The 14,880-nt window shown below is 43.0% G+C and overlaps 1 protein-coding gene across 2 annotated transcripts in view; it reads left to right on the top strand.

Moving 5' to 3' along the window:
* Positions 1-14,880, top strand: part of HHAT (hedgehog acyltransferase) — a 502,378-nt gene that overhangs the window by 20,721 nt on the left and 466,777 nt on the right. For both annotated transcript variants that reach the window (XM_073628427.1, XM_073628426.1), the window contains 2 exons: positions 2,554-2,615; positions 9,847-9,960. In XM_073628427.1, the coding sequence (XP_073484528.1) occupies positions 2,554-2,615; positions 9,847-9,960 (176 nt within the window). The remainder of the gene's footprint in view (positions 1-2,553; positions 2,616-9,846; positions 9,961-14,880) is intronic.

Genomic DNA, 14,880 nt, shown 5'->3' with positions numbered 1-14,880 from the left:
TACACTTGTAGTTGGGGTAGTAAAACTACAGAGTTAAGCCATGATTTTACCACCCCTCATCCGCTCCCCTTTAGCTGCAAAGGCAGCGGCCAAGGATGTATAAATGCTGAGGCTACAACTTCCCAAAGTGAATGGAACCACGCTACAATGGGCCCACAAATGCATGCGGTTATGGCACGGTAGTGTGGCATTCTGAAGTTAAAGCAGGTGCTGAGGAGGCGATACAAAGCCTCCCCATAACTGTCAAATGCTGTATGAAGAGCAATCTGAGTGTGGATAACTCTTCAGAGACAACCATGTTCTGGAAACTTTGTTCAGGCATGCAAAAACACACTCGGCATCTAATACAGTGATCAGTGCTTAAAATATCACTGTACTAATAACACTGGCTGGGAAGGGGTTAAATATCTAGGGCGATCAAAGGGTTAACTGTGTGCCTAGCCGGTGTTTTTGTGTACACTAGGGGAAGAGATCGATTCTAGTCCTTTGCTTTTCAGAGACACAGGATCGGTCCCTTCCCCCTGTCAGAGCTGAGATGAGCCTTGTTTACATTCCTCTGTTCTCTGTGCATTGCCGACGATCGTTGGATGTCGGAGGGCATCAAGTCCCCGGGACCTGCAGATCGGCTTCTGCTGTGAATTATCACAGCAGAAGCAGCCTGCCAGCAGCACGCGCCCCCTGCAGGCGGTAGTGCAGGATCACGTGTGTATATGCATGATCCTGCGCATAGCTGCCGAATCTGACTTCACATCTATCCGTGTCCATTTTTTAACCACTTGCTGACCACCCTATGGCACTGTTACTGCTACAGGGCGGTCAGCAAGTGGTTAAAAAATTGACACGGATAGATGAGAAGTCAGATTCAGCAGGTTTTCCAGGGAACTGGATAAAGCTGTCATATGATTCTATAAAGCGCATGGCAGAGTAAGGCTGCAAAGTAAGACTTTTCTGTTTCTAATGAACTTGTTTAGAGAATGACACAGCCAACTGTAGAAAAATACACCGCTCAGCCGTAACATTATAACCACTGACAGGTAAAGTAAATAAAATTGATCATTTTGTAACAATGGCATCTGAAAGTGGGTGGGATACATTAGGCAGCAAGTGAAGTGAACATGTTGTCCCTGAAGTTGATTTAAAAGCAGAGAAAATGGGCAAGTATAAGGATTTAGGTGACTTTGACAAGGACCAAACTGTAATGGTTAGATGACTGAGGCAGAGCATCTCCAAAACTGCAGCTCTTGTGGGATGATCCTGTCTTCTGTGGCCAGGACCAACTAAAAGTGGCCCAAGGAAGGAAAACTGGTGAACCAGCAACAGGGTCATGGGTGGCCAAGACTCATTGATGCAGGGAGCGAAGGATGGCATGTATAGTCCAATCTAATAGATTGCTGAAAAGGTTAGTGCTGGTTCCGATAGAAAGATGTCCGAACACACAGAGCATTGCAGTTTATTGTGTATGGGGCTGTGTAGAAGCAGACCAGTCAGGGTGCCTATGCTGACCCACAGCCAAATGGGCCTACAATAGGCAGGGGAGCATCAGAGCTGGACCACAGAGCAAAGGAAGGAGGTGGTCTGGTCTGATGAATCCACGTTTTCTTTTACATTATGTGGATGGCTGGGTACGTATGATCCCACCCCCCTCACCTATGTGAATGAGTATGGGGTAAATTGTACCCCTACCCATTCACCTAGAAAAAAAAAGTGTCAAAAATAATAAGGGTACATAGGTTTTTGACAAAGTAATTTATTAAAGCAGCTCCGGCGTCTCTTCTCCTTCCGATTCTCTTCTCCCTTCCGTTCTCCTCCCTTCGCTGATGACATCTTCCTCCGGTTCTTCTCCCTCCACTGTCTTCTTCCGCTGCCGGTTCTCCTCTCTCCGCTGTCTTCTCCCTCTGTTTTCCCTCTGTTCTTTCTCCAATGTTCTCTCGATGCTCTCTCTCGCTATAATGCTAGGGCCGCCGCGCGCCATTACTTATATAGCCATAGGGCGTGGCCACCCGGTGACGTCATCTAGCGGCCCTGCCCCCTTGTGACGTCACCACCCCATCATGCCCTGGGCAGTGACGTCACAGGGGGCGGGGTCTCTGGATGATGTCACCACCCCATTTTTTTTGGTGTGGGGGTTCTCCTTACTTCAGTCTGGTATGGTTTTGGAGGGGGAACTCTATGCCGTTTTTAAAAAAAAGTTGGCATTGGGTTCCCCTTCAAGATCCTCAGAGCACAAGCTGCATGCCCAATTCGGATCAGTTAAAGATGATAGTCTGACTTTGATCCGTCTTCAATGATATTCAATGGATAGAAGTAGGATCAAAGTCAATCCAAAATAGTGCAGGAATCTTTTTTTAAAGTCGGACCGACTTGTGTTGGACCAGTTAAGACAGCTCTCATAAGGAACCATTCATTTATACACATCATGCGACGTGCTCCCAATGTCGGAGCGTTTGTCGTACCGGTGTGAACCCGGCCTGAATGCGGGTTTGAATTTTGTTTTACGCTGCTTTTTAGTGTAGTTCCTGTTATTTATTAATAGTCATTTTGTTTTGGTTACAGAACATGAAGATGAACTTGAACAGGAAGTTGGCTTAGAGACTTCTTTTTGGGGCCTAAAAAAGGTAATTTTCTTCATAAGACAACTTGCCAAGGAGGTGTAAAATCTTTTTTTTTTTTTTCCAATACATTATTTAAAGATCACACATGGTAAATACAGAAGCCACAGCATCGGTATTTCTGGAACAAAACATTTCCATGACTAAGTGAGGTGTATATCTTTGACTCCTGATAAGTATAATGATCGCTCTGTTTTGCCGTGTGCTGGAAACTCTGCTACAATTAGTATGTATGATTGTGGATACGTTCTGCCCTCTATTGATGCTTACTGGTGGCTTCACATACAGAATAAGCACATCCCTACAGACACAGTAATTGAAGTGGTACTGTGCAGCATCTTTACATACAGAATAAGAGAAGTGGTACTGTGCAGCATCTTTACATACAGAATAGGAGAAAAGGTACTGTGCAACATCCTTACATACACAGTAATTGAAGTAGTACTGTGCGGCATCTTTACATACACAATAAAGGAAGTGATACTGTGCAGCACCTTTACATACACAGTAATAGAAGTGGTGCTGTGCATACCCTATAGGACAAGTGGTACTATGCAGCATTTTTACATACTGAATATTAGATGAGGTACTGTGTAACAACTTTACATACACAATAAGGGCTTGTACACACTTGACTAGATTTCTAACACTCAACAAATGCTCCTATAGCGTTTGTATGGCATTAGTATGGGCGTCAGACAGGCGTCAATGAGCTTTAGTATGGGCATTAGACAGGCATTTTACAAGCATTAATGAGGAGTTAAAAATGCTCCCCAAATGCCCTATAGGCAGTTTTGAAGCGGTTGACGAGCGTTAAAACTGCTCCACAAATGCCTATTCCATTACAGTAAATGAACGGATCCTAACGCCCCGCAACCGCTCCACAACTGCCTGCCAGTGCATTTGCAAGGTGTTACCATAGACTTGAATGGGAGGCATTGAAAGGCTTCATATGCCTCCTGACTCGACATGAGGCTTCAATTTTGAAGCAACGTGACGCTAACGCTTGGTTTGAACAGCACTATGTGCTGTCTATTGTATCTTGTGCATAGGCGATTGAGGGGTCTTTTTAACGCCTGCTCTTAATGCCAGTGTGAACTCAGCCTAAGAGAAGTAGCACCGTGCAGCATCTTTACTTACCGAATAGGAGAAGGGGTACTGTGCAGCTTTACATACTGAATAAGAGAAGAGGTACTGTGCAACATCCTTACATACACAGTAAGAGAAGGGGTACTGTGCAGCATATTTACATACAGAGCAGATACTGATAATTGCACAAAGGAAAAAAAAATGGAAATTGTACTGTACATTGGTTATAGATACTGATTAAAGAGGACGTAAACTCTCCCACTCTGATGCTTCTTTTCATTTAGTTCATTATAATAAGTAATTATCAAACTATAGCCACTGTAATCCAGCCCAAATCTCATATTACTTACTGTTTAAAGAAACTTTAAAAAATTTGTTTCCAGGGGTAAGGCAGCGCCATCTTAAGTATTGTTTTCTGAGTCCACAGTAGAGTGTATTTCTGCCCTTACATTGAGCACTTCCTGTACTGTTAACCAAGCCTCCTTCTCAATCCAACGTTTCTGTGGCAACCCTGCTTCCCTGCTCATAGCTGACTTGTTTTATTTCATAGTATTTACTTGTGCCAATTATCTAGTGTTTGCCTATGTCAGTCTTATCAGCTTCAGCTGATAAGACTGCAGTAATGCTGTCCGATGCCCAAGTTTACACTCCATGTGATGTCACATGGTCACATGGGGTGTAGTAGGAAGCTCTGAGTGATTATGCAGTCTCATGGGATTTCAGTGTTGAGCCAGGAAGTCCTGATAATAGACAGATAAGCACACAGAGTGTGCCGTAAATCAGGGGAGATATGGGCATGCTCAGTGAAGTCATTCTAAAGAACAAAAAAGATTACAACAATACTAAGCAAGTAAGGAGATATCTACAAGCAGTGTTCATTAGGGTTTTTTATGCTGATTTACATGGGACAAAGTTGTGGGGGAGAGTTTACAACCACTTTAAGAACAGATACTGAGAATTACACCCAGCATACAGAACAAGGGAAGTGGTACTGTGCATCATCTATACCAGTGGAGGTCATCTTACTTGGTATAGGGAGCCATCACACAACCGCATATAAGATTTAGTAAGTGGAATGCTACAGAAAGCTGTCAGAGACTTATGACATACAACAGGATATGGTCAGAGGCTGCAGACATACTGTAGGAGTTGATGATTAGGGACGTGCTTCAGCAGACAGTCATAGACTGGAGAGACGTTGCATGAGACTGCTAGAGATCACTGCCATTACAGCTCCTTTATAAGTCAACATTTCCACATTTGTGCACCCTACAGCCCTCTTATAATTGACTTGTGTCACATTTGATATTTCTCTTGGCAAGTATCAGATCAGAGGGAAAACAAAAAAAATTACAAAAGAAAAAGGATGGACAGCACAGAAAAGAGTGAGATATTTTAGAAGGAATTAAACCAAACCATTACCTACCACAAGCCAGTGTAAAGAATATTTTCTCCTCCAATGGCTTGAGTCAGCATCAAAATTGACCACTGTCTACAGGGCCCCAAGAGCCACACAGTAAGTTCTAAAGAGCTGAATGTGACTCCAGGACCACAGGTTATGCACTAGGGTTCTGTAATGCAAACAAAGATTTCCGTGCTGCTACCCATATAATCCACCATCCGCAGAGCTCACAGGTGCCTGATCCACAGTCACCCATCTGAGAGTAATTCAGGAAACCACAGTATGCAGTACACAGATGCATCTGCTTACTGTACACTGTGGTTTCCTGAATAAAAAGTAAGTCTTTAGAGCAATTGTGGTTGTGCGGATTAACTTTATGGACTAGGGATCTTTACCTTCAGAATTAAGACAAAAACTGAGAACTCCATACAGGACAAGAGAAGAGCTACTGTGTGTTGTCCATAGATATGGGATGAGAAGCAGTACTGTACAAAAGCCCCACATATAAAATAAAGAGGCACTCCACCCTTCCCCAACTAAAATGTAATTTTTTGTCCTTAGTAAATGTACCTGTATGGAAATATAAAAATAGATATTTACTAGTCCATGAAGTCCAACGTTGTCCTCTTCCAGCCTAAAGTTCGTCCTTGGGGCTCTGCTCCCACACCACCGCACATATTCTGCACATGTGCAGACATGCCGTGGGGCTATAGGACCCGGCAGAGACCCAAGGTGTGTCTGCACATTGCACAAAATTGCACAGACATGCCATCTGTCTCTGCCACTCTGTGGGACCTAAAATACCTGTGGATTGTCTGCGCATGTGCAGGCGGTTTAGTGCTATTTCACACATGCACAGGTCTCTGCCAGGTCTTTATATGTAGACCAGCCTTTTTCAACCAGGGTGCCTTGAGGATTATTCAGGGGTGCCTTGGCAAAGTACCAAATAAATTGGCCAAAAATTGTATACAAGCCAGCGTCTGGATGAAGCCTTTTTAGTTACATTAAGCCACAGGTTTTCATTGTGCACCATTACATCCAGCATCCTAATGACCAATGGCATCATCAGTTGAGGATGTCAGTCCCCGCCATAGCATCCTTGTTTGACCCTCCCCTGCCCTTCTTCATCATCATTGGGATCACATTGGCTGAGTGATGAAGAAAAATTGAGGGAGAAGAGAAACATTGGAATACTTGTCAGTACCAGTTTGCAAAAGTAGATTTGCTTTGGAAGAATAAATCACCTCCAATGTTGGGTGTCCTACTTGGACATGGGGATCATTTTTACATTTTAGAATGGGGTGCCTTGACTGAAAAAAGTTTGGGAAACACTGATGTAGACTCATGGCATGCCTGTACATGTGCGATATGTGCGCAGATATTGTACAACATATGTCACCCTCGCCTAAGTGAGGATGGGGGAAAGTAAACACTATTTAAAAAAAAAAAAAAAAAAAAAAAAGAAGGTATTTATTGTTAAAAAAAAAGTTTGCTAAGAAGTGTGCTGTATGATTTTACTTATGCAAAATATCAATGCACTGTAAATGTACCTTATTGTTCTATGTGCTCATGTTGAGCGCATTGTTTATTGTCACGGTTTTATACCTTTTTCAATAAAAAGAATTAAAAAAAAATAAAAAGATAGTCCGAGGATAGAAAATGCTTTAATGGGTGAAGGTCCGCTTTAAGAAGAGAATGATGCCCAGCAGTGAGGAACGGATACTGTACATTTATTACGTGAGAGAGGCAGCGCTAGCAACAAATGAACCAAGTAAATGCTATCGCTGCTGTAAAAAAAGTGCTAAAACTTGGAAATTGAAAATAAAAACGATTACAGCGCTGATAGACGTGACTTAAATATAAAGTGCTGCGTGCTGACAATAAATGCAAAAAATTAATTATTGGTAATATACAAGGTGCATGGATCATAAATAGTGGACTACATATCACATGTAGTCTAGAAATGAGTATTCGCAACTTTTAGACAACTGCTATAACACAAATAATAAGTGATAAGTGCAATCCACAAAACAACTGCTGATTATCAAAATGACATACATAAGATGCAAGTTGTATAAAAATAAATAAATGTGAAGACCATTAGTGCTACCTAATTAATAAAAAAGTGAAAAACAAACTGACACAGCAATAAAATAAATGCTACCAGATACCAATAGGCTATTAAAGTTGAGATAACATCTGCTCACAGAGTGGAGATAATACTAATAACAAATAGTCCCAAAATAATTGACAACAGCTGGACTGATCACAGGAATCTTGGACAGACAGCCTTGCAATGCCACAGCAGCTCTTCAACCTGTAATGTCAGTCTGTCTCTATATGGTTTAACAAGAGATACCTCTAAAGTGGATAGGTGGATGAAATGGCTGATGTTTCAAATCAATAGAGCCATGGACTTGCGATTGACAACCCAAAAACAAAGAAAAAGGCATATAGTGAAGTACTGCGGGGTTAGAAAACCACTTGCGCTGCAAGCCGCTACTCACACTATCCTTGGTTGCAATCAGGCATGTCAGATGCTTCCGCGATCGCCGCTGGTAGCGTGCGTTCCACGGAGCCAGGAAGGAAAAGCGTCACTTGGTTGTGTAAAGGCCGGATGTGACGTCACATGATTGATTAAAAGAGGCCCATCTCAGTATGAAGACATCCGGGGTAAAGCTGTCCTCATAGACCATCCTCCACACCACCGTCAGTCTGCCATCATGACCGGGAAGACTACCCTGCAGAAGAGCGATCTGAAAGCGAGGCCTGAATTGCTCATGGAGTGCAGCGTGGAAGGGATGGCAGTGCGGAGGATGGTCTATGTGGACAGCTTTACCCCGGATGCCTGCATACATAGATGTGCCTGTTATTTAATCATCAACCATGTGAGTTGCTAAATGTTGTACCTTCATTAAATGTAACCATAGTGCTACACTTAGATGCGCCTCTCTTCTCTTTTACACTCAGTTGTGACATGACGCTACTTGTATATCAAGACATCACTTGTATATCAAGTCAAAATGTATTAAAAAATGTTGCTTGTCTTGCAAAACGCTCTCTAACCAAGTTACTCTCAAACCAAGGTTTTACTGTAAATTATATGACAAGCTGGCTCATTAGTTACTGGTCTGTGCCTGGGTATGCACTGTATTCCCATTGCTGGTGTTTATATTTTATTGGCAGTTCCCCTAATTGCTCTTGATTTATCTCCTGTAAGTGAATTAGTGCAGAGAGCGTAACCTTCCTGTACTGTACACAGTGTAGACCGACTGTCACACATGGCTTGCCTCTCCCTCGCCGCTTCCATGTTACTGAGTTTCACTGCTTTCTGTAATGAAATTTGCCCGCCTGAGCAGTCTTTAGGAACCTCATTAAATGGGTTAAATGTCACAGTTGCTGTTCTGACTAATAGAACATGAATGAAAAGACGGCTTTCTGCACCCCCCAGCAAATAAAGAAAGTAATAACTAATTAACAGGCTTATATAAAGAAGCACACTGCACGGAATTATTTGTGCCTAAACTGACCAAATAACTACAATGCATCTTCAAAATTAATCAATTTCTTTTTTTTTTTTTCAAACAAAGTATTTAACTTGCAAGGGCCACATTTGCTCGCACAGGGATGTGCAGGTGTTCTGTGCATCCACGTGCAGGGAGTCCTATTGATGTCAATTGGAACGTAGTGGCTGCACAGACACAGATGCTGCTCCCAGTTTGACAGCCATATGGGTACAGATCTCCAAATACCGACAGTGTACGTTTGGGGACCCACGTGCATCTGCACCTACACGGATCTCAAATTGGGAGCAGCAGCTGTGTCTGTGCATCCGATGCGTCCTAATTGATATGTACGGGACTGTCTGCACGTGGATGCGCGGCACAATTGTGTATCCCGTGCTGGCAAATGTGGCCTTCACACGGGTGCAGACTTAAAGCAGAGTTCCACTCAAAAGTGGAGGCTCCACCTATCTGCCTCCGGTGCCACATTTGGCACCTTTCGGTGGGGGGGGGGGGGTCGGGGGCAGGTACCCGGTTTTGACAAGTGCCCGCTCCCACTTCTGAGTGATCGCACCCCGGCTTTTTTAAAAAAAAAATGCTGTTCAACTATATGTTCCTAATTCAAAAAGTCCCTTCTAGTGCTGTCAGCCTCCTCCAAATCTTGTATTTCCTTTTTTTTTTCTTTTTTTTGCTGCTGTGGTCCGACTTACTGATAGAGGGTGGCTACATTCATTCTCCAAGGTCCCACTGTATGTAGGAATGTAGCCACCCTCTCTTGCTTGCTCTTCAGATGGACTATGGAATTTGTAGTGTGCATAGAGCAGAGCTCATGACCTCAAATAATGTACACTGCTTGTTCCAGTGGTATCCCAGTAGCCATTTGTGAGATGTCACGTATGCACACACAAGCCGTGGGGGGTCTGGCTGAGATCTGCGGCATGCCTGTGCATGTGTTAGGGATCTAGTGTATGCATGGATGCGCTGCGGGATCTTTGGCAGGTCCCGTAGGCCTGACAGACTTAGTGTGCCTGCACACGTATCAGATCTCTAGTAAATTGTATAATAGGTTTGTTTTTTTGTTTTTCTAATGACAGGGACCAGTGTTAGGATTTTTTTTGGGGGTGGGTTAGAGTTGAAGTTCCTCCTTTTAATGATTACTGATGAACTAATTTGGAAAAAAATAAAATAAAATGTTAAATTAAAAAAATGTTCTCTTGTTATTAATATTTTGCTTCCTATGTAGGATGTGGCAGACTTTGAGTGGAGTTTCTGGATGGAATGGGCTCATTCTCGGCTCCTATGGCTTATGCTGGGACACTTGGTGATGTCACAGTTTTCCAGAATTTTTGGGGGAAAGGTATGTGATTTTTATGCATCCATTAAAGTGTTTGTTACCCTAAAAAATAAAAAAAAAAAAAAATGGACCCTGTTCCTTTTAAAGCATGTTATACAGCACAGTGCTTGTGTAGTGCAGTTTGGCACCCTGTATCGCCTGAAATACCTAGCTGATCCTGCCTGGTTCTGCCCCCCCCCCCCCCCCCCGTAAACTGACCACGGTTCCTGACACCGTGGTCTGTATACGTGCCTCCGTCATCTGCAGCTCTTCTGTGTCCTCCTCTTTCCTCCTCCCCCCTCCCTGCCTATCAGCTCTTACCAGTGCTGCTCTGCTCCCCTCCCCGCTGCTACAAAAGGACATGATGTTACTACAATAGCCTCTTTTAGATAGCAACATGTGCCCCAGTGTCTGTGCTCTATAAAAATATGCTGATTTCTACCTTATATCAGAGCGCCGCTCACGTGACTGCTCCCCTCCTCCCGGCTGACGCCTCTTCCCTCCCTCTCTTGGCCCCTTCTGCTGTAGCTGTCAGACTGGGAGAAGGGAGAGCCAAGGAGTCACGTGAGTGCCAAAGGATGCTGTAAAATAAAGTAGAAATCAGCATATTTCTTATAGAGCACAGACACTGGGGCACATGTTGTTATCTAACAGAGGCTATTGTATTAATATCACATAGTGGTTTTACAACCACTGTGGCTTGACAATCAGCAGTGTTCAGTTTCTGTACTGAATTCGTCTGTGCTACGTTAAGGAGAATGTATGTAAAGGAGGTAGATTCCCCAAGTTAGATCTAGAGACAGGCCTGCTACCCTCTGCCTTCTTGTTGTCCCAACAGTATAAAAGCTAGAACAAGACAAAAAATCCTCATCTTTTCTGAAGAAACTCATGCTTGGAGATCCTGAAGCAGCCAGTTGCTTGACCAAATACTGAGGCTTAAGTCACGTGATCCTTTGTAATTTTTGTAAAAAAAAAAAAAAATTGGTACAAAACAGAGCCTATTGGGCATACCCAGGCTCAAAACACATACATAAAAAAACAAAACAAAAAACATACATTCAGCAACAACACTAGTGCCTGAACTGACACTAAAGTCACATGATCTTTGCCGAGGTAAATAGTGAGCCAATGGAGAGCTGTGTGTGATCTTTGCTTCTCTTCTTCAATAGAAATCACATGACCGATGCCTCATAGTGATGTGCAGCCTTGGTCTACTGCAGAGACTTGTTGGAATGACAAGGCCAGTTGGGTTTCCATATTAAGTTAATGGGGTCCTGGGAAGTTTGTGAAGATTATAAAAGATCCATGACAGCCTCTATACCGGCTATCAGTTTCCAACCTTCTCTGTGAGGACATGTTTGGTAATACTATAACTCCCAACTGTCCCTGATTTGGATGGACTATCCCTCCTTTGGAAAAAAAAAAGTCCCTCTACCCCTCTTTTCATCCTCATTGGGTTCTCATTTTAGTCTGATGTACAAGTACAAATATTTTATCCAATTTATACATTGTTGCATTTGTAAATTTCAAAAGCCAGTATAAGGGAAAAGTAATTGCAAAAAAGCACTTGTGGGTCTCAATCATTTTATGTTTTTTAATTCTCCCATATAACAGGAGTGTGGCAAGGGTATGTCTTTTGTCCACTGACTTTTTGCTAATAGATGTCCCTCCACCCATTTCAGTAAGTTCAGAGGTGAGGTGATATACCTGATAGGCATAGGTGTGCGCAGCCTATTGCATTAGGGTGTGCACACCAAAGCTCAAAGCCGCGGCGGATGGAGGGTGTGGCAAAATTGCCTTTACAGTGGGAGGGGCTTAACTAGACATGGTTAAATAAAACAAAAAGCCTTCCTGTACCCATAGAATATATTTTGGTCCTCCCTCCCCCAGAAGGGCGCTTTCACACTGATGCGGTGCGGTTTTCGCGTACTCTGAGTGCAATGCAGTGTACCCACGGTTTTCGTGTGGGTTAGCTGCGGTTTGCCATAGACTTCTATTACAGTGGTTCTCAACTCCTATCGTCAGGACCCACTAACATTCCAGATTTTAAGTATTACCTTGGGGAGATGCAGACTAGAATACTGCAATCACTGAGTGGCAAATGATATCACCTGTGACGTTTTCAGTTATCTTGCAAACCTGGCCTGTTAGTGGGTCCTGAGGACAGGAGTTGAGATCCACTGCTCTATTATGTCCCATGGTTTTGGTGCGCTTTGTGAAACAAACAAATGAAAGTGTGGTTTTGGTGCTCTTTCAGAAAGTGCATCAAAACTGTGGGACATAGAAGAAGTCTATTGCAAAGCACAGCCAACCCACACGAAAACCGCGGGTACACTGTGCTGCACCCATGGTGTGGGAAAACCGCACTGCATTTATCTGAAACCCAAGCTGACCGTCAATTACTACTGACCTCTGAAATCTCCGTTAAATACTACTGACCCTGGAACTCTGCTTCACTTACTACTGACCTCTGCGTAACTTACTACAGATTTCAAAGGTCAGTGCTAGGTGAGGCAGAGATTAGGGGTCAGTACTTAGTGAGGTAAAGGTCAGTGTTAAGTGAGGCAGAGGTCGGGGGTGAGTGGTGACAGAGTGCAGTGGTAAGTAACTGTCTCACCTCTGCACTGTTTGCTTCTATTCTCCTTCTCCCTGGACTTTTCACACTTGAGGTAGTGCAGCTCCAACTCTACTTCTTCTCCTATTCCCTGGTCCAGTAGGCAGAGCTAAATTACAGCTACTCATAGCCCCACCAAATGCACCAGGGAATAGGAGAAGGGGAAGAAGAGTCAAAGCTGCACTACCTCAAGTACTGTGAAGATTCCCAGGGAGAAGAACAGACATAAGTGAATCCTCTCCCCTACAGCTGTGCTTGTTACAGGCAGCTACAGAGGAAACACTGTTTGTATATGCCAGGGAGGGGGTGTGTGCTAAAGGACGGCACGGTGAGTAGGACGCAGCCCCGCCAGCCATTAGCACCCATCCAAGTGCTGCGTAAACTGTTGGCGCTATATAAATCCTGTATAATAATAATAATATAATATTGGAAAGATATCCTCTCACTGTTAAGTCTACAAGAGAGAAAGTGAAGGGAAATCTCCCTAATAAGACACAGATGGAAAAAACCCAACCTTATCCAAAATGAAAAAAAATACATTTTGGTTTTATATATACTTTAACTCAAGGGTGCTCAATCTGTGGCCCTCCAGCTGTTGCAGAACTACAAGTCTCATGATGCATTGCAAGGCTGACAGTTACAAGCATGACTCCCAAAGGCAGACACATGATGGGACACTCCTTTCTGCCAGCCATATTCATATATGTCGCAGCACGGTGGTGGACTTCATGCCGTGCTGTCACACATATGCTGACTGCCAGCTGTTGCCCTTTTGTGTTGGTAGCAGGTGCAAGTGCGCACCTCCAGCACTGTGACTGAGCTGTCACTGACAGCTCTCGCTTTCTGTTTATAATCAAGAGCTGGTAGCACTGGCTTCTGATCACGTGGCCACTATGACAGCCATTTGCTGCTATCACATAGTCGGGAAACCCAGGAAACACCTTCACTATTTAGGTATCCTTGCAGGGCTGGCTTCCAGTGGTTGCAGGGGGTTATCTATCCATGACCAAAAGTAAGAATAAAATGACATAGTTTACATAGTTATCTGGCTTTCTCTCTCTCTTTCTCTCTCTTTCTCTCTCTATCTATGTGTGTGTATGTGTGTGTGTGTATATATATATATATATATATATATATATATATATATATATATATATATATATATTAAGAATCCTGTACCCACAGTTGATCCAGAGGAAGGCAAAAAAACCCAATAAAGCCTGATAAAATTTGCTCCTGAAGGGAAAAAATTCCTTCCCGACCCCCAAAGAGGCAATCGGATATTCCCTGGATCAACTTTACCTATAAATATTAATATCCAGTTATTATATGTCAATAACTACGGAGCCGGACAAATCCACCTCTCAAAACCACCTCTTCAGGGAGTCTATTCCACATTTTCACAGCTCTTACTGTGAAGAAAACTTTCCGTATTTTGAGATGAAATCTCTTTTCCTCCAGATGTAAAGAGTGCCCCCTTGTCCTCTGTGATGACTTTAAAGTGAATAACTCAAAACCAAGCTCACGATATGGAGCACTTATGTATTTGTACATGTTGATCATATCCCCCCTTAGGGCTCATTTACACTTGCTTCTGCTTCAACACGCATCAACGGCTAATTTACACTTTGTTAAAGCTCTCTAAATGCTAGTTAAAGCTCCTGTCACAAATAAAATGGTTAGCTTACAGTCCTGTTTACACCTTGCTTTTGCTTTGGCTTCGCTTCAAAAATTATACCCCATGTAGCTTTAATTGTGCTTCAAACTGTCTTCAAAGCCTCCATAGAAGTTTATGGCAAAGCTCGCTTGAAGCCCCACCGAAGCTCCACCAAAGCCTCACCAAAGCTCCACTGAAGCCTCATCGAAGCACCAAGCAAAAGCAAGGTGTAAACAGGACTGTAAGCTAACCATTTTATTTAGTGACAGGAGCTTTCAGAGCTTTAACAAAGCCTGTCCGAAGCCATGTTTTGAAGCAAGTGTAAACTAGCCCTAAATCTCCTCTTCTCAAGAGAGAAAAGTCGCCATCATATACACTTGATTGACATCATATTGTATAAAAGGAGAGAATAAAGTATGTTTGAATTTTTGTTTTTTTTTGTTTTGTGTTTGTTGTGTATCAGGAGAATGCGCTATTGTGGAGTTTTTATCCAAATACTTCTTCCAAGCTATTTATCAGACTGATGTTTGATGTATTTACTCAGTGTAACATACTTTCTTACATAACAAAGGCCACACACTTCCTTTTCAGTTTTTCTCATTGGCACATTAGCTGTATAATGGAGGAGCGCTTAAGTGGTACCTTCTCAATGACAGAGTGCATACAGTAAAAG

The sequence above is a fragment of the Aquarana catesbeiana genome, linkage group LG04 (genome assembly GCF_042186555.1).
Source record: "Aquarana catesbeiana isolate 2022-GZ linkage group LG04, ASM4218655v1, whole genome shotgun sequence".
NCBI classification, from domain to species: Eukaryota; Metazoa; Chordata; class Amphibia; order Anura; family Ranidae; genus Aquarana; species Aquarana catesbeiana.
The sequence above is the reverse complement of the archived record's forward strand: the minus strand, read 5'-3'. Positions and strand labels throughout refer to the sequence as shown.